The 19,150-nt window shown below is 60.8% G+C and overlaps 1 protein-coding gene across 1 annotated transcript; it reads right to left on the bottom strand.

Moving 5' to 3' along the window:
* Nucleotides 1–854: 854 nt before the first annotated feature.
* Nucleotides 855–18,964, bottom strand: LOC135191773 (alpha-2-macroglobulin-like protein 1). Its single transcript, XM_064174360.1, has 22 exons — nucleotides 18,957–18,964; nucleotides 17,055–17,244; nucleotides 15,929–16,091; nucleotides 15,768–15,820; nucleotides 14,429–14,449; nucleotides 13,688–13,841; nucleotides 13,473–13,557; nucleotides 12,864–12,999; nucleotides 12,126–12,240; nucleotides 10,362–10,468; nucleotides 10,052–10,219; nucleotides 8,242–8,475; nucleotides 7,889–7,946; nucleotides 7,498–7,643; nucleotides 7,064–7,213; nucleotides 5,688–5,906; nucleotides 4,222–4,312; nucleotides 4,008–4,107; nucleotides 3,435–3,660; nucleotides 3,229–3,355; nucleotides 2,331–2,452; nucleotides 855–1,549 (listed from the first exon to the last, which is right to left on the bottom strand). The coding sequence occupies exons 1-22, from the start codon at nucleotides 18,962–18,964 to the stop codon at nucleotides 1,532–1,534; spliced, it is 2,691 nt and encodes an 896-aa protein (XP_064030430.1). The 3' UTR covers nucleotides 855–1,531.
* Between the last annotated feature and the right edge of the window lie 186 nt (nucleotides 18,965–19,150).

The following is a 19,150-nucleotide window of genomic DNA, read 5'->3' as shown; positions in this document are numbered from 1 at the left end:
GCTGGAAGGGCCCAGCAGAGAGCTGGGCACAGAGTTGTGAGCAGGAGCTGCTGGGCCAGGCCAAGGGGGGATGGTTGGAAGGTGAGAGAGGAGCTTGAGAGTGGAGAGAAGGGAGAAATGTTTGGCAGTGAGGGTGGGGAGAGCCTGTGCCAGGCTGCCCAGAGAGCTGGGAGCTGCCCATGGCTGGCAGCAGTGCAGGGGAGGCTGTGTGGGGCTGTGAGCATCCTGCTCTGGGTGGGGATGTCCCTGCTGGCTGCAGGGGGTTGGAGTGGATGACCTTGAAAGGTCCCTTCCAACTCAACCTGTGCTGTCATTCCATGCCTCTCTGGAGCTTGTCCTCTTTCCTGTGGGCTCTCAGGTGGCCACAGCTGCTGTCCCCATGCCTGCCCTGCTGGAGACCATCCTGTGCTCATGCCCCTTGCCTTCAGAAGCAGCCCCACATGGTGTTGGTGTGCAGAAGTGTCTGGTCTCCACCAAGCCCACGAAGGGAGCATGGCCCTGAGCTCCTCCTGCTGCCCCAGGGTGTGGGCATGGTTCAGTTCTGCCAAAGGCACCCTGAGCTTCAATGTGAGAGCAGCCTGGGGCCACCAGCACCCCAAGGCCTTCAGGGCACAGGTCAGGATGTGCTGGGGGCCATGAGGAGCATGGATGCAGGGTCAGGAGGGGCTTTGCCTCTGAGATCAGTGCCTATAGGGGAAGTATTGCCCAGAGGATTTGCCATCTGCTGGGGACTTGGGAGCAGGAGCCCAAGTGCCTTGTGCCCAGCCCCTCCTGAGCAGGCACCACTGAGCCCATGTGGTGCTGCTGCTTCTCCTGCCTGGCTGCCCATGCCACCAATGTTCCCTCTGGGGGGGGTTCAGCTCTTTATTCAGCACAGCAAAGAGAAGATGCAGCCCCTCTGGGCCACCACTGAGCAGAGCTGAGCTTCTGACACCAGCTGAGTTCTGGTCAGCAGTGGTGGGCAAGAGCCTGACCAAAAGAAGCTTTCTTGCAAGAGAAACATTTTGCTGCTTCCACTTCCCTTAGCCCACTTGAATATGTCTCCATTTTCCAGCCTGGTTGAGTGGGCACAGGGCTGCACCCAGGGCACCCCTGAGCACCCTCTCCATGCCCAGCCCTCAGGCCTCCACTCATCTCCCAAGCCTTGCTGCCAGCCCAGGCTCTGCTCACCTGCTCTCACCTCTCTCCAAGGGGCTGCAGTGGCATTAGCTCAGAGCAGGACTCTGTGGAGGGCTCAGAGTCTTCATCTCAACCACATTGCTCAGGCTGGGTCAGGTGGAGGAGACTCAACCCAGGACTCTGTGGAGGGCTCAGAGTCTTCATCTCAACCACACTGCTGAGGCTGGGTCAGGTGGAGGAGACTCAAACCAGGACTCTGTGGAGGGCTCAGAGTCTTCATCTCAACCACATTGCTCAGGCTGGGTCAGGTGAAGGGGAGCAGGGGATGGGAAGAGGCTGCCAGCCCTGGGGATGGGTGCCTGGAGGGTATGACAGGGCTGTGGGAGGCACAGGAGGCAGCTGCAGTTTTCCTTCACTTCGATGTTGGAGGCTTTGAAAACAGGAAGACAGCACAGAAAGAATCATGGAAGGGACCCCCAGAGCTCATCCAGGCCAACCCCCTGCCCTCAGCAGGGACATCCCCACCCAGGGCAGGATGCTCACAGCCCCACACAGCCTCCCCTGCACTGCTGCCAGCCATGGGCAGCTCCCAGCTCTCTGGGCAGCCTGGCACAGGCTCTCCCCACCCTCACTGCCAAACATTTCTCCCTTCTCTCCACTCTCAAGCTCCTCTCTCACCTTCCAACCATCCCCCCTTGGCCTGGCCCAGCAGCTCCTGCTCACAACTCTGTCCCCAGCTCTCTGCTAGGTCCCTTGAAGCACTCCAAGGCCACCAGAAGGTCTTTCTGGAACCTTCTCTCCTCTAGCCTGCCCAAGCCCAAAGAGGTTCTGAAACCAGGACCAGTGGCACCTTGCCCTACCCTGCCCAAGAAATGCCTCCCCTGCCTCTGACTGCCTCCTGGAGCCCATCTCCACCAGCAGCTCCTTGGCTCTGATGGGCCAGGAAAGCTCAAGACCACCAGGGCCAAGCTGGACTGCCCTTGGAGCAGCCTTGAGCACGGTGTGATGAGAGCCCAGGGCCAGCAGTCTCAAACCCACAACCTTGCCCCAGGAACAAAGGCAGGGCTGGCAGTGCCCACACATGGGCACAGGCTCTGGGCACCCTGCAGCAGCCACAGGCAGTAGCCAGCCTGGCCAAGCACAGGAGATGCTCTGCTGTGGCTGCAGCCCAGGGGAGAGCCCAGTGGCAACCTCCCACCTGCTCTGCTCACCTGCACCACCAGCAGCCTGGTGTCGGTGTCCACCTGCTCCTGGCTGAGCACCGCGGGCACCTGTGTGCCACAGAGCTTCCCGGAGGGCAAGGTCCTGGCAGTCACCGTGACAATGGCCTGCCCTGCAGGGACAGACAGGGAGGTCACTGTCACACTGCCTCCGGGGCTGGCTTCGGCTCAGGGGTGTCCTGGGGGGCTGGGGAAGGGAGGGAGGAAGAGAGGGAGGGAGGAAAGGAGGGAGGGAAGAAATGAGGGAGAAAAAGAGGGATGGAGGGAAGAAAGGAGGGAGGAAGGGAGGAAGGAAGAGATGGAGGAAGAGAGGGAGGGAGGAAAGGCGGGAGGAAGGGAGGGAGGAAGAGAGGGAGGGAGGAAAGGAGGGAGGAAGAGAGGGATGAAAGGAGGGAGAGAGGAAAGGAGGGAGAGAAAGAGGGAGGGAGGGAGAGAAGAAAGGAGGGAGGAAGGGAGGAAGAGATGGAGGGAGGAAAAGAGGGAGGAAGGGAGGGAGGAAAAGAGGGAGGGAGGAAGAGACGGAAGAAGAGAAGGAGGAAGGGAGGGAGGGAGGGAGGGAGGAAGGGAAGAAAGGAGGGAGGGAGGAAGAGAGGGATGAAAGGAGGGAGGGGGAAAGGAGGGAGAAAAAGAGGCAGGGAGGGAAGAGAGGGAAGAAAAAGAAAGGAGGGAGGAAGGGAGGGAGGAAGGAGGGGATGGGCAATGGGTGTGATGGGCCCGAGATTAGAGGGAAGAGGCTGGAGAGCAGGGAAGGGAAAAGGGAAAGAGGGGAGAAGTGGCTGGGAAAGGGAGGAGGGATCAGGAAAGCAGCGAGGAGGAGGAGGAGGTTTGTGAGGGCTGCCACCGCTGCCCGCCGCTGCCCCTCCACAGCCCCTTCCTGTGCCCTCTGTACCCAGGCTGGTGGCTCGCAGGCTCCAGCGGAAGGTCCTGGGTCCCTCCGGGCAGACGCAGCCTCTGGAGGACCTGCTTGTGCCTGCCAGCATCTCCAGCTCCACGGGTGCCACCAGTGTCACCTGGACCTGCCAGGCCACCACCACAGCTCCATCAGCCCCTGCCAGCCCCTGCCAGCCCCAGGGCCCCCTCCCCAGCCCCACTCACCCGCAGGCACTGCTGCAGGGAGCTGAAGACGGTGGCCACCAGGGTGAAGGCTTCCTGGTGCACCACGGAGTGGGGCAGTGCCAGCTCCACGAAGAAGGGCTTGAAGGCTGCCAGGGTGGTGGCAGGAGCCAGCCCCAAGCCCAGTGCAGACGTGCAGAGCATGCCAGCTTCCCAGGTGGTGATGGTGTCGGGCACTGTCACTGCCAGCTCCGCGGAGCCACTCTCCCTGCAGGGCAGTAAAGATGGCACAGACCTTGCAGGGTGGGTGGGATGGGCACAGCCAATGCCCTGCCTCTAGGTCCTGGGGGCCATTGGTGGCCATCACACCCTTGGAGCTGGGCAGAGCTGCCAGCACTGCTCTCATCCCTCATGGCATCCACTGCCTACAGAGCAGAGTGCCTCAGTCTCTCTTGGGTTGGATGCTGCGGTCCAAGGGAAGGGGCTGGACATGGCTTGGGGTCACTGCTGGGTACATGGACAGCTGCCTGGAGCTCTGGGCATGGCACCCAGAGGGGAGGCTGATGAAACAAGAGCAGCCCCTTGGCTTGAGGCCTGCTGGAGCTCCTGACTCACCCCACAGGGACCAGCTCCCACAGCCACGTCCTCAACCAATTGCTCTGCATCCCTGTGTCCTGCAGGACCCCTGCTTGCTCAATGTCCTCCAGGTTCTCTCCTGCAGACAGAGGAGCCCCTTAAATGTGCTGCAGGAAGGATGGAAACAGGCAGCATGTCCCCTCCTGTCCTTCTGCAGCCAGCATGGAGGCAGCTGCAGACCCTCTCCACTTGCCTTTGGTGAAGAGAGAGCTTTCAAATGTCTGGTACCAACCCTTGGAGGCACAACCCAGGTGGGTGTTGGTGATGATTTTCAAACGTGAATCCTGAAACATGACCCAGAACAGAGTCAGGGAACCTCTGCTCTCCTCACACCCCACCTGCAGTCCTGGGTGCAGTTCTGCAGCCCCCAGCACAAGCAGGACATGGAAGTGTTGGAGCCAGTGCAGAGGAGGCCACCAAGATGCTGAGAGGGCTGCAGCAGCTCTGCTCTGAGCACAGGCTGAGAGAGTTGGGGCTGTGCAGCCTGCAGAGGAGAAGGCTTCCAGGAGAGCTTGGAGTGGCCTTGCAGGATCTGAAGGGGGCTGCAGGAGAGCTGGGGAGGGACTATTGAGAAGGTGTGGGAATGGCAGGAGGAGGAGGAATGGGTTTGGAGTGGCAGAGGGGAGACTGAAAGTGGATGTTAGGAAAGGGTTCTTTGCAGTGAGAGTGGTGAGAGAGTGGCACAGGTTGAGGGTGGTGAGAGACTGGCACAGGTTGCCCAGGGAGGTTGTGGCTGCTCCCTCCCTGAAGGTGTACAAGGCCAGGTTGGATGAGGCCTTGGGCAGCCTGTTCTAGCAGGAGGTGTCCCTGCCTATGGCAGGAGGGTTGGAACTGGATGAGCTTTGAGCTCCCTTCCAACCTAAACCATTCTATGGTTCTATGACAGCTCCATAAGAGCTCCAGGCTTGGGCAGAGTGGCTGGAAACTGCCTGCAGGAGGATCACCTGGTTGGGGGTTGGTCAACAGTAGCTGAAGATGAGCCAAAGTTTGCCCAGGTGGCCAAGAAGAGCACCAGCAGCCTGGCCTGGATCAGCAATGCTGTGGCCAGCAGGAGCAGGGCACTGATTGTGTCCCTGTGCTGGGCACTGGGGAGGTTGCACCTTGAATCCTGGCGTCAGTTTTGGGCCTGTCACTCGCAGAAGGACATTGAGAGGTTGGAGCAGAGCCAGAGAAGGGCAAGAAAGATGGGGAAGGGTCAGGAGAAGAGGGCTGGGGAGGAGCAGTGAGGGAGCTGGGGGGGTGCAGCCTGGAGAAGAGGAGGCTGAGGGAGACCTCATTGCTCTCTGCAGCTCCCTGAGAGGAGGCTGCAGCCAGGTGGGGTTGGGCTCTTCCAGGGAACAAGTGATAGGATGAGGGGGAGCAGCCTCAAGTTGCCCCAGGGGAGGTTTAGGTTGGAGATGAGGAAAAATGTCTTTGCTGCAGGAGTGGTGAGGGCTTGGCACAGGCTGCCCAGGGAGTGCCCATGGCTGGAGCTGTGCCCAAAACCTGTGGCCATGGCACTGGGTGTTGAGTGGCCATGGTGGGCTTGGGTTGAGGGTTGGGACCCAATGACCAGCCTGAATGACTCTATCATTCTAAGAACGTTGCCCATGGGCTGGCTGAGAGTTTGGGTGAGCCTGGGAGGAAGAGGAGTGTGAGGGAGGATTGGAGGGCTCCTACCTTGAGCAGGGTGGCAGAGCCTGGCACCTCTGCAGACCTGGGCACCAGGTTGTGGAGGCAACGTTTCCAGCTGTCTTTGCCTGGCACTTCAAAGCAGCTGGTGGATGGCAGAGATACAATGGGTTCCCAAAACCCACTCTGTGGGCAGAGGGGGAGGTCATTCTCTCCTGCTGCAAACGGGTGGGTGTCTGGGTAGAACCTGGGGATTGTGGCATAGACCTAAAAAAAGGCAGGGAGGTTGGCACAGAAACACAGGGAATGCTCCTGGCACAGCTCCAGCCTCAGAGAATCAGAGAATCAGGCAGGTTGGCAGAGAGCTCCAAGCTCAGCCAGCCCAACCTAGCACCCAGCCCTGCCCAACCAACCAGACCATGGCACTAAGTGCCCCAGCCAGGCTTGGCTGCAACATCTCCAGCCACAGCCACTCCACCACCTCCCTGGGCAGCCCATTCCAGTGCCAATCACTCTCTCTGACAACAACTTCCTAACAACATCCAGCCTATACTTTCCCTGGCAAAACTTGAGGCTGTGTCCCCTTGTTCTGGCCCTGGCTGCCTGGCAGCAGAGCCCAACCCCAGCTGGCTGCAGCCTCCCTGCAGGCAGCTGCAGGCAGCAATCAGCTCTGCCCTGAGCCTCCTCTGCTGCAGGCTGCACCCCCCCAGCTCCCTCAGCCTCTCCTCACAGGGCTGTGCTCCAGGCCTCTCCCCAGCTGCTTTGGCCCCTGGCATTGCTCCTCCCAGGGCATCTCACTGATGCTGCCCTGCTGCCAGCCTCTCCCCTGGGACTCATCTCTGCTTCATCTCTCCTCTCTAGGAGCAGGGGATGCTTCCCACCACCTTCCCCCTCTTTTGGGGATTCCTCCACCCCAGGAGCTCTGCATGGAGCTCTTCAGCTGGAGGCTGATAGGCAGCTCCAGGCAGAAGAAAAACCTCAGAGCTGGATCACAGGAAAGGAGAGGAGATGGATGGTGAGAGACTGGAACAGGGAGGTCATGGATGTCCCCTCCCTGGAGGTGTTCAAGGCCAGGTTGGGTGAAGCCTTGGAGTCACCAGGGGTCAGTGGTGCAGCAGGGAGGCTGGTTTAGGCTGTAGAATGGTTTAGGTTGGAAGGGACCTCAGGGGTCATCCAGTCCCATAGGCAGAGACACTTCCCACTAGAGGTGACACCTCCCATTAGAGGCAGAGCATCTCCCCAGCAAAGCCCCAGGGGCCATGGGGGTGGCAGTGGCTCCCTGGAGGCTCCTGGACAGCCACCAACTCCCCAAGCTCCCTCCTGGCCTCCTCTAAACGGGTGGCAGTGCAAAGAAACTGCTGTCCCCATGCCCCAGTGCAGCCCTGCCCAGGACCAGCCCAGCACTGAGGCTGCTTCAGACTCACCAAGTCAGGGTTGAGCTTGGCCTTGGAACCAGAGGGCTGAGTGCGTTGGTCCAGGCTGTAGATGGCACAGAGTGAGCCTGGGGCAGCCTGCAGCTTCAGGTGGAGCTGTGAGCCCACCACAGCCCTCTGCTCTGAGAAGGAGAGGTTCACCTGGAGAGGGAGGAAGCTTCTGGGTTAGGGGAGAGGGAGCTGGTCCCCAGGAAGCATCCCTGTGCCACAGCCTGGCCCCAAACGCCAGCAGAGGATGGGGAGTGAGGACTGTGGCTAAAGGCAGCAGGTGGTTTGCAGCAGCAACAGGAAGGGGGGGGGGGGGAAGGAGAAGCCTCCCTGAAAGGAGAGTTTGGGGGTGAGGGGAAAGCCTGCTGATGAGTGAGGCCTGCAGCTCCCCACCAAGCCCAGCAGCAGCTCCCCTGGCTCTGGCAGCCTCTGCTCACCTGGCTGGGGAAGCACTTGGTCACGTTGAACTTGGTGCTGTCAGCCACCATCTCACCATGGGGCAGCACCATGTAGCCAAGCACCCTGAACCTGGGTGCCAGCTGCAGGCTGATGGGCAGCTCCAGGGAGAAGGAGCCTCTCAGCCCTGGAGCACAGGAAAGGAGAGGTGAGAGATGCTGAGAGACTGGAACAGGGAGGCTGTGGACGTGCCCTCCCTGGAGGTGTTCAAGGCCAGGCTGGAGGAGGCTTGAAGCAGCCTGGACTGGTGGGAGGCAGAGGATGAGCTCTGAGGTCCCTTCCAACCCAATCCATTCTGTGAGTCTCTGAAGCTAGGAGGACCAGGCCTGGAGAGCAGAGCCCTGCACAGCCCATGCATGCCTCAACACCTACCAGGCTCTGCAGTCAGCTCTTTCCTGAGGACAGTGACAATGGCCCCTTTGGCCAGGACCTGCAGGGGAGGTGGGAACAAGCAAGGTGATGCTGAGCAGGGAAGGGGCACAAGCAGTTGAGGGGGAACCACGAGGGGAGGCTCAGGAAGAGACCACTACAGCCAGATCCTGCAGGAGGGATGGAAATGGTGCCCCAAGCCCTGCCAGCTCCAGAATCCTCCCCTGAGACCTGAACCCAGTTCCCAGGGCTGGCTGGCAGTGGTTGCTGCTCCAGGGGAAGGCTGAAGCCCACACCCTGGGCAGCCTCCTTCTCCTCCCCTGAAGCCTTCCATCTCTCCCCAGGTGAGGGCTCACCAGGAAGACCACATCCAAGCTGTGCAGCTCCATCCCCACAGCCTCCTGCTCCAACAGGTAGTCCACCTCCAGCTGCAGGGGCTGGCCACAAGGCAGCTCCTTTGCCACCCTGTGGATCCTCAGGAAGCTTCTTCCACCCGAGGAGGTGGGGTAGAGGTGGTGAACCACACTTTGGTAGTAGGACTGGCCCAGGATTTCAGGCTCTGCAGCTGGAGGATCATCCTTGAATGCACCCTGAGGGCAACAGCCAGGATCAGAAGGAGGGAGGGATGCAAACCCACCCTGCAGCTGTGCCAGCCCTGCAGGAACATGCCAAGAAACACAGGATCCCAGGACCACAGGATCCCAGGATCTCAGCATGTCAGGGGCTGGAAGGGAGCTCCAAAGCTCAGCCAGTCCAAGCCCTCTGCCAGAGCAGCATCACCTGGAGCAGGTCACACAGAACACATCCAGGCAGGGTTTGGATATCTGCAGAGAGGGAGACTCCACAGCCCCCCTGGGCAGCCTGTGCCAGGCTCTGCCACCCTCACAGGGGGAAAATTCCTCCTCATGTTTCCATGGCACTTCTCTGCCTCAGCTTCCACCACTGCCCCTTGTGCTGGCACTGGCATCCCCCAGCAGAGCCTGGCTCCAGCTCCTGCCACTCACCTGCACATCTTTATCAACACTGCTGAGGTCACCTCTCAGCCTCCTCCTCTCCCAGCTCCCAGCCCCAGCTCCCTCAGGCTCTGCTCCTAACAGAGCTGTTCCATTCCCTTCAGCACCTCTGTGGCTCTGTGCTGGACTCTCTCCAGCAGTTCTATGTCCCTCCTGAACTGGGGGGGCCCCAGAACTGCACACAGGACTCCAGATGCAGCCTCACCAGAGCAGAGCAGAGCAGAGAGGTAGGAGAACCTCTCTCGGCCTGCTAACCACAGCCCTTCTAACCCACTCCAGACTGGCATTGCCCCTCCTGGCCCCCAGAGCACACTGCTGGCTCTTAGTCACCCTCCCACCCACCAGGACCCCCAAATCCTTTTCCCTTTCACTGCTCTCCAACAGGCCACTCCCCAACCTCTCCTGCTCCCTGGGGCTGTTCTTTCCCAGGTGCCAGACTCTGCCCTTGCCCTTGCTGAATTCCATTCCATTTCTCCCTGCCCAGCCCTCAGCCTGTCCCAGTCTGGCTGGATGCCAGCACAGCCTTCTGCTGTGGCAACCACTGCACCCAGCTTGGTGCCATCAGCAACCTTGCTGCCAGTGCCCTCTGTGCCCTCATCCAGGTCATTGATGAATACACTGAAGAGAACTGGTGCCAGTGTGGCACCCCACTAGTCACAGGCCTCCAAATGGACTCCATCCCATGGACCACAACTCTCTTGACTTAAACACAACCCAGCTGTGCCCAGCCCCCAAGGGGAGAGCTGAGTGCCAGCACAGGGCACTCAAAGGGGATGGCAAGAGGAGGAGGCATGGCCAAGCAGCAGCTGTTAGGGACTGGGGAAGCAGCAGCCCACCAGGATCTGCTGCTGTGCCCAGATGGTGAAGGCAGAAAGAGTCCTGGGACTGGGCAGTGGAGTGTGGATGCAGCAAGGCAGGGAGGAGGAGCTGGAGGAAGGACCTGCAGAGTGCCCCATAGCTGAGAGTGTGCAGCAGGAGCAGGAAGGCTCTTCAGGGCCTGCTGGGCAACCAAGGATCAAAGAGGGCTACAAGCCAGGTGGAGCTTTCAGCCAAAGGACCAGAGAGGGTCAAGAGGATGAGGCCGTGCAGGAAAGCCTCTGGCACCTCTGCTGCACGCAGGGTGCCTGGGGGGTGTGGGCCATGGCTCACTCACATGCAGGGTGATCTTGTCACTCCAGCCAGAGGTGTCCAGCTGCACAGAGGCTCTCCCCAACTCATCTGTGAGCAGGCTTTGCATCCCCAGCACTCCTGTCACGTTGTTGATCACAAGGAAGAACTCCTGCCCCCTTAGCACTGAGCCTTTGGGTCCCTTCAGCATCATCTGCAGCAGGAAGGAGATGCCCTGGGCTGGGCTGCAGCCATGGGGCAGAGGGCAGGGGTGGGAGAGCAGAGCTGGAGCCCAGCTAGAGCAAGGTTGGGTGCAGCAGGGCACCACCACCAGCCCTTCCCCCGCACCCCTTTACCGTGGCTGTGTAGGGAACCCCAGGCTTGTAGAACTCAGAGCTCTGGAAGCTGATTGTGGCTGTTTCCTTCACGATCTTGCAGGTTTGGATGGCTGTGTGCTGCAGCCCTGTGGAGAGGAGAGAGCAGGGAGGAAGGAGAGACAGCAGGGAGAGGAGAGAGAGAGAGAGGAGAGAGAGCAGGGAGAGGAGAGCGACGGCAGAGAGCACAGAGAAGAGAGAGCAGAGAGGAGAGGGAGCAGAGAGGGAACAGAGAGAGCAGAGAGAGAGCAGAGAGAGGAGAGTGAGCAGAGGGTGCAGAGAGAGAGTGGAGAGGGAGCAGAGAGAGTGTGGAGAGGGAGCAGACAGAGAGTGGAGAGGGAGCGGAGAGGGAGCAGGGAGGGAGTGGAGAGGGAGCAGAGAGAGTGTGGAGAGGGAGCAGAGAGGGAGTGGAGAGGGAGCAGACAGAGAGTGGAGAGGGAGCAGAGAGGGAGCAGAGAGGGAGCAGGGAGAGAGTGGAGAGTGAGCAGAGAGAGTGAGCAGAGAGAGCAGAGTGTGGAGAGGGAGCAGAGAGGGAGCAGAGAGAGCAGAGAGGGAGCAGATTGAGAGTGGAGAGTGAGCAGAGAGAGCAGAGTGTGGAGAGGGAGCAGAGAGAGAGTGGAGAGAGCAGAGAGAGTATGGAGAGGGAGCAGAGAGAGAGTGGAGAGAGCAGATAGAGTATGGAGAGGGAGCAGAGAGGGAGCAGAGAGAGCAGAGAGGGAGCAGAGAGAGTGGAGAGTGAGCAGAGAGAGCAGAGTGTGGAGAGGGAGCAGAGAGAGAGTGGAGAGAGCAGAGAGAGTGTGGAGAGTGAGCAGAGAGGGAGCAGAGAGGCTCTCAGCTGCTGTCCTGGTGATGCCCTGCAGCCAAGGTGGGTCAGAGACTCAAACACACAGCGCTAGAGCTGGCAGGCTGCAGAGCTGGGCAGAGATAACCTCAGGAAGTTCACCAAGGACAGGTCCTGCCCCTGAGGAGGAAGAGCTCTGAGGAGAGGAGTCTGAAGTGATGGTGGGCAACAAGTTCCTCATGAGCCAGCAACGACCCTCATGGCTGAGAAGGCCAATGGGCTGCTGGGGTCCATGGGGAAGAATGTGGCCAACAGGTCGAGGAGTTTGTCCTCCCCCTCTACTCTGCCCTAGGGAGGACACATCTGGAGTCCTGGGTCCAGCTCTGGGCTCCCCAGTCCCAGAGAGACAGGGAACTGCTGCAGAGAGTCCAGTGGAGGCTGCAAAGGTGCTGAGGGGCCTGGAGCAGCTCTGAGAGGAGCAAAGGCTGAGCCCTGGGGCTGAGAGCCTGCAGAAGAGCAGCCCCAGAGGGCAGCTGAGCAGTGCTCAGCAAGAGCTAAAGCCTGGGGGCAAGAGGCTGGGGCCAGACTCCTGTCAGCACAAGAGCAGTGGGCACCAAGTGGGACTCAGGAGGCTCCACTTGAAGAAGAGGACAAACTTATCTGGTGCTGGAGGCCTGGAGCAGGCTGCCCAGGGAGGTTGTGGAGTCTCTTTCTCTGGAGAGCTTCCAACTCCCCCCCGGGCATTGTGCTCCTGGGCAAGCTGCTGTGGGTGCCCTGCTTTAGCAGGGGGGGTTGGACTGGATGAGCTCCAGAGGTCCCTTCCCACTCCTTCTGCTCTGATTCTGTGCTCATGGATGGGAAGAAGAGAGAGCCCAGGGACCCCTGAGGGGAGCAGGAGTGCCTTGCCCTCCAGGTGCCAGCAGCCCAGGACAGCACCGGGTGGCTGTTGGCAGGACTGTGCTCACCAGTGCCCTGCTGCTGCAGCCAGCCGAAGGCATAGAGGTGCTGCTTGGAGTGGGGGCTGCTGAGGTCGAAGGGAGCCGTTGGCACCTCGGTGAAGAAGCAGCTGTCCCTCCCTGTCTGAAGGAGTCAGCAGAGTCAGCAGCAGCCCTTGAGTTTCATCTGCTGTCCTCCTCACACTCCCAACCTGCTTCTGTCCCCCTCTCTCCTGTCCTGCCCTCCCTGGACCCTGTAATGCAGTTCACAGAAGCACAGAATTAAGCAGGCTGGAAAAGACCTTTGAGATCCTCCAGTCCAACCTACCCCTTAGCACCTTCTGACTCACTAACCCCTGGCACTAAGTGCCTCATGCAGCCTCCTTCTAAACCCCTCCAGGGATGGGGACTCCACCACCTCCCCGGGCAGCCAATCCCAATGCCAATCTCTCCTGCTGGGAAGAGCTTCCTCCTGACACCCAGCCTGAGCCTGCCCTGGCAGGTTAGGACTGATTGTTCCCCCACCCTGGACTGGTGCCACTCTGTGCCATGCAGCTGCCTGTGCCATCCTGCTTCAGGAAACACCCAGAAAGTCCCTGCCCGGTTCCTCTGCTCTCCTTGGGATGGCTCTGGGTTTGCAGCACCCCTGCACAGGAGCTGGATCAGTGGCCATGCCCAGCTGAAGCACTCAGGCATCCCCGGCCCGGCATGGGCAGGCATCTCCACGACCACCCCCGCTGTGGCTTCTCGCCCTGCTGATGCCCTCACCTGGCCCCTAAAGACAGCGCAGATGCTGGTGGCTCCCTCCGGGAGGCGTCTGTACTGGCACAGCTTGGCCTCAGCCTTTCCCCGGAAAGGTTTCCCTGACGGGTTCCTGTCCAGGGAGGAGGAGGTGGGTGGATGGCTGCAGGGGGCAGCATCACCCCGGGAGCAGCATCGCCCTGTGGGCAGCATCACCCCGGGAGCAGCATCACCGCGGGAGCAGCATCACCCCGGGAGCAGCATCACCCCGGGGGCAGCATCACCCTGGGAGCAGCATCACCCCAGGGGGAGCATCACCCCGGGAGCAGAATCACCCCGGCAGCAGCATCACCCCGGGAGCAGCATCACCCCGGGAGGAGAATCACTCCGGCAGCAGCATCACTCCGAGGGCAGCATCACCCCGGCAGCAGCATCACCCCGGGAGGAGAATCACCCCGGGAGCAGCAGCACCCCGAGGGCAGCATCACCCCGGGAGCAGCATCACCCCGGCAGCAGCATCACCCCGGGAGCAGCAGCACCCCGAGGGCAGCATCACCCCGGGAGCAGCATCACCCCGGCAGCAGCATCACCCCGGGGGCAGCCAGGCTGGCAGCAGGACGCTGTTCTGCCACTCACCGCCCGCAGACTCCCACTGGGATCTTCGTGTCCTCCACCGTGACGCTGCGGGGCAGCTGGAGCAGCACTGCGAAGTGCGGCAGCCCTGCGGGAGGCACACTCAGCACCTGGGCACGGCGCTGTGCCCACTGCCTGCTGCAGCAGCTCCTGCCCATCCCACCCGGCCGTCCCTACGGGCCCCAGGCACAGCCCAGCCTGTGCCCCCCCCCACGCACCCTGCTTCTCCACGCTGAACTCGCGGCTCCTCCTGCCCACCGAGATGGTGTAGGTGCCCAGCTCAGAGTCCGAGGGCAGCAGGTAGGACAGCTCCACGATGCCCTGCAGTGGCCTCACCTTCTGCCACGTCTTCACAGGCTCAAAGTTGGGGTCCTGCAGGCGGGGACAGGAGGTGTCTGCCCTTGCCCGTGGGCTGGAGATGGGCTGCGTGGGGGTGGTGGTGCTCTGGCAGCTTCAAGGGCTCGAGTTCTGCTCGGTGCCTCCACAGGAAGCAGAGGGTTTGCCCTGCCACCATGCTCAGAGCAGCCCTCTGGGCATCACCTCCTTCCCCCAAAGGAAAACTGCCCCCGAGAGGCCTGTATGAGCCAAGCCCCGACCTGGCCACGGCAGCTGGAGCTGGCAAAGCACTTCCAAGCCTGGGCTGTGAGCTTAAAGGCTTCCTCCAGCTTGGGTCAGAGTCTCTGTGGCCATAGGCACTGCCATCTCCATCTATGCCACCTGCCCCTAGCATCACCTGCCCAGAGGACACCCCCATCCTGCAGGCAGACACTAAGCTGCTCTGAGAGGGCTGGAGAGGAGGATGAAGATCCCAAATCCTTCCCCTGGCTCCTCATAACTTCTCTCAGCACCGGCGGCAGGGATGTCCCTTTCCCTGCTCCTTGTCCCCAGCTCCACACACCTGCTGGGCTCCTTTGCTCCTCTTGAGGGAGCTGGCAGCTGGGCACCTGCTGGCAACTCACCTTTATGGCCACCAAGGGAAGCTGCAGAGAAGGAGAGAGGAAACCTTCAGCATGGTCAAAGCAGCTGCAGCTGAGTTGGGGTCTGAGCCTGCTGCAGAGCTGTGCCAGCGACAGTGCCAAGTGCAAGAAGCTGTACCCAGGCTGTGCCACAACCCTTTGGAGTTTGGGGAATTCCTGCCACCTGTGCATCCCCTGTGTGCTTGTGGTGGCACTGAAGGCTGTGTCTCTGGTGGCACTGAGGGCTGTGTCACTGTGGTGGCACTGAAGGCTGTGTCTCTGGTGCCACTGAGGGCTGTGTCACTGTGGTGCCACTGAAGGCTGTGTCTCTGGTGCCACTGAGGGCTGTGTCACTGTGGTGCCACTGAAGGCTGTGTCTCTGGTGCCACTGAAGGCTGTGTCTCTGGTGGTACTGAAGGCTGTGTCTCTGGTGCCACTGAAGGCTGTGTCTTTGGTGGTACTGGGGGATGTGTCTCTGGTGGCACTGAGGGCTGTGTCACTGTGGTGCCACTGAAGGCTGTGTCTCTGGTGGCACTGAGGGCTGTGTCACTGTGGTGCCACTGAAGCCTGTGTCTCTATGTTGGCACTGAAGGCTGTGTCACTGTGGTGCCACTGAAGCCTGTGTCTCTATGTTGGCACTGAAGGCTGGGTCACTGTGGTGCCACTGAAGCCTGTGTCTCTATGTTGGCACTGAAGGCTGTGTCACTGTGGTGGCACTGAAGGCTGTGTCTCTGGTGTGGCACTGAAGCCTCTGTCACTGGTGGCACTGAAGCCTGTGTCTCTATGGTGGCACTGGAGCCTGTGTCTCTGGTGGCACTGTAGTTTGTGTCACTGTGGTGCCACTGAAGCCTGTGTCTCTGGTGGCACTGAAGCCTGTGCCTCTGTGGTGGCACTGAAGGCTGTGTCTCTGGTGTGGCACTGAAGCCTCTGTCACTGTGGTGCACTGAAGCCTGTGTATCTATGTTGGCACTGAAGGCTGTGTCACTGTGGTGGCACTGAAGGTTGTGTCTCTGGCGTGGCACTGAAGCCTCTGTCACTGTGGTGGCACTGAAGCCTGTGTCTCTGGTGGCACTGAAGCCTGTGCCTCTGTGGTGGCACTGAAGCCTGTGACTCTGGTGGCACTGAAGCCTGTGTCTCTGGTGGCACTGTAGGTTGTGTCACTGTGTTGGCACTGAAGCCTGTGTCACTGTGGTGGCACTGAAGCCTGTGTCTCTGGTGGCACTGTAGGTTGTGTCACTGTGTTGGCACTGAAGGCTGCATCACTGCTGCCCAGACTACTGATCCTGGGCACATGGGGACCCTGTTGCCTCCATGCCCACCCTCTACCCTGGCTCCATCTCACCTCCTTGTTGCTGGGCATCAAGTTGTGGTCCAAGCAGACGATTCGAAGCTTCACTGCAGAGAGCAAAGGCAGGAGCAGGAGTGAGTGCCACAGCCCAGGCTGGCACTGGGCATCTGATGCCAGGAGCCTGCATGCTCATGCCAGCAGCTCCTGCCCCTCACCAGTTTGCCCAGGCTCGTAGGAATCCTTATCTGTCTGGAACAGCACTCCCAGCTCCATGGGCTCCAGCAGAACCGACTTCTTCCTGAAGACCTGCAGGGAGCCTCCCTGGATGGAGAGCTGCAGCTCTGCTGTCTCGTAGAACTCGTCGTGACCAGCAGAGATCTGCCCCCGGGGAAACAGCAGCAGTGGTGGCAAAGCCTCTGCTGCCTGCCGCTGAGACATCACACCCAGCCCTTGGCATCGCCACCCTGCTGCCCCACCCAGGCCCCAGGGCACTGCTGTGCGTGGGAAGGTGATGCAGACCAAGCCCACGAGGTTTCTGCTGCGCCCCACGTCCCTCCTCTCCTCACTCCTTGTCCACCCAGGCTGGACCTCGTGTGCCCTGCCAGCTCTGCCAGCCTGGCTCTGGCAGCGGGCACAGGGTGGATGCCTCTTCCCTATTACAAGAGGGATGTGCAGGTGCTGGAAGGTGTCCAGGGCAGGGCCAGGAGGATGAGCAGAGGGCTGGAGCTGCTCTGCTGTGAGCACAGACTGAGGGGGTTGGGGCTGTGCAGCCTGGAGAGGAGAAGGCTCCCAGGAGACCTTCTTGTGGCCCTCCAGCATCTGAAGAGGGCTACCAGAAAGCTGGGGAGGGACTTTTGAGGCTGTCAGGGAGTGGCAGGAGTGGGGGGAATGGAGCAACGCTGGAGGTGGGGAGAGTGAGGCTGGAGGTGAGGAGGAAGTTCTTCAGCACAGGTCGCTCGGGGAGGTGGTGGAAGCCTCATCCCTGGAGGTGTTTGAGGCCAGGCTGGCTGAGGCTGTGTGCAGCCTGCTCTAGTGTGAGGTGTCCCTGGGCATGGCAGGGGGGTTGGGACTGGCTGCTCCTTGTGGCCCCTTCCAACCCTGACTGATCCCATGGCTCTGTGACTCTGTGGCTCTGTGACTCTCTGGTTCTGTGACTCTGTGACTCTGACTCTCTGACTCTCTCTGTGACTCTCTGACTCTCTGACTCTCTGACTCTGTGGCTCTCTGACTCTCTGACTCTCTCTGTGACTCTCTGACTGTGACTCTGTGACTCTCTGACTCTGTGGCTCTGTGACTCTCTGGGTCCCAGCTCCTGAGCCCCGCGGGGGGGCTGTGACTCACGTTGAGGAAGCGAGGCCAGTCCAGCTGCAGGACACCACTGCCCTGCTCCTCCAGGACAACGTCAGGGACACGGTGGCTGCTTTCCAGGTGGAGGCTGACCCTCACAGGTGCATCCAGGTCCATGAGGTGGACGTGCACCTTGCCCGTGTATGGGTAGTAGAAGGTAGAGGGGAAGAGCACCACGTAGTGCCTGGGGAGGGGACACCTGGAGAGTGGAAGATAGGAGGGACCCCCCCAGCCCCAAGCCCCAGGGCTCCTCTCCACCCCAGGCTCTCCAGGTGAGGGGCACCTGGGTTTTGTCCTAGCCCTGGGTGGTCTCTGCAGGACTACACTTCCCCCTCCCACCCCCCAGCTCCCAGGGAGGTCAGGGCAGAGCCTGGAGTGGAGCCTCCTTGACCTTGACACCTTGGGACCAGGCTGAGGAAGGAGGAAAGGCTCTGCTGACCCCCTGGCTTCTGCGTGAGGATGCAGCTACCCCAAACCAGCCCAGAGACACCAAGCCCAGATGCAAAGTCCCCTGTGGGGGCCACCCAGCACCCAGAGCACTTCCACCCCGGGCAGCAAGGGGCTGGTGGTGAGGGGTGTCACAGCAGTGAGCCCAGACCCTGCCAGCAGGCAGCCCAGACCACCCCAGCAGGCATGGAGAGCAGACCCGGGGGGCTTACGGCTTTGCAGGTGCTCCAGCTGGCAGGGAGAGGATGAGAAGCAGAAGATGAGGCAGGCTGGCTGCAGAGCCCATGCTTGGGGGGCCAGGTGGAAGCAATGGGGTCCCAGAGCCCCTGTGCTGGGTCTGCTTCTTCTCCTCCTCAAGCTTTCACCTCCCTGCTGGCAGCAAGCAAAAGGCTCTGCCTGGCACCCAGCTGGGGCAATCTTTGACCACCAGACCCAAGCCTGGCTGGATTCAAGGCTCTGGCAGCAAGCAAAAGGCTCTGCCTGGCACCCAGCTGGGGCAATCTTTGACCACCAGACCCAAGCCTGGCTGGATTCAAGGCTCTGGCAGCCAAACCACACCCATGGTGACGGGCAGGTGGTGGAAGCCCAGCGCCAGCTCAGGCAGGAAGGGAATGAAGAGGACCTCATGTGCAAGCTGCCCTTGGCCACTTCCAAGTGAGACCTCCTGCTCCAGTGAGTTGCTGCTCAGGAGAAGCCTTCCTCTGCTGCTGATGTTCTGGCCTGGCCAATGGCCATGGTTGTACAGAGCCTCCTGCACAGCAGCCAGCTGCTGCTAAGGGCAGGAGTGATGCCAGGGCAGAGGGTTGCTTGGCCAAGGCTTGCACAGCTTTGGAGACTGGAGGTGAAGCCTGCCCAGGTGCAGTGCTCAGTGCTGGCTCCTGTCCAGCTTTGCACCCCTCAAGTTCTTCTCCACAGGGCTGCCCTCCAGCCCTTCACCCCCCAGCCTGGGTTAACAGTGGCAGTTGTCCTGACCCAGGTGCAGAGCCTTGCACTTGGCCTGGTTGGACCTCCTGAGGTTCTCATGGCCCCACTGCTGCAGCTTGCCCAGGTGTCTCTGGGTGGAGCCCACCCCTCATGTGACATCCACAGCACTCAGCTTGCTGAAGGATCATCCTTGGCTTCCCCCAACACTGCCTCTGCCTCCCCCCACATCACAGAACCACAGAGTGCCAGGGGCTGGAAGGGAGCTCCAAAGCTCAGCCAGACCAAGCCCTCTGCCAGAGCAGCAGCACCTGAAGCAGGTCACACAGAAACACATCCAGGCAGGGTTTGGATATCTGCAGAGAGGGAGACTCCACAGCCCCCCTGGGCAGCCTGTGCCAGGCTCTGCCACCCTCACAGGGACAAAATTCCTCCTCGTGTTTCTTCCTCAGCCTCAGCTTCCACCACTGCCCCTTGTGCTGGCACTGGCACCCCCAGCAGAGCCTGGCTCCAGCTCCTGCCACTCACCTGCACATCTTCATCCACACTGCTGAGGTCACCTCTCAGTCTTCTCTTCCCTCATTCTCCCCTCATATCAGAGCTGTTCCATTCCCTTCAGCACCCCTAGGAGGAAGAAGACTGAAAAAGCCCTGGAGCAGAGGATGCAGTCAGGACACTGAGCCTGACCCACAGCTGCTTCACCCTCCCTGAATTCCCCTCGG

The sequence above is a fragment of the Pogoniulus pusillus genome, chromosome 40, assembly GCF_015220805.1.
Source record: "Pogoniulus pusillus isolate bPogPus1 chromosome 40, bPogPus1.pri, whole genome shotgun sequence".
NCBI lineage: Eukaryota > Metazoa > Chordata > Aves > Piciformes > Lybiidae > Pogoniulus > Pogoniulus pusillus.
Note: the sequence above shows the minus strand (reverse complement) of the source record. Positions and strands in the feature narration are given on the sequence as shown.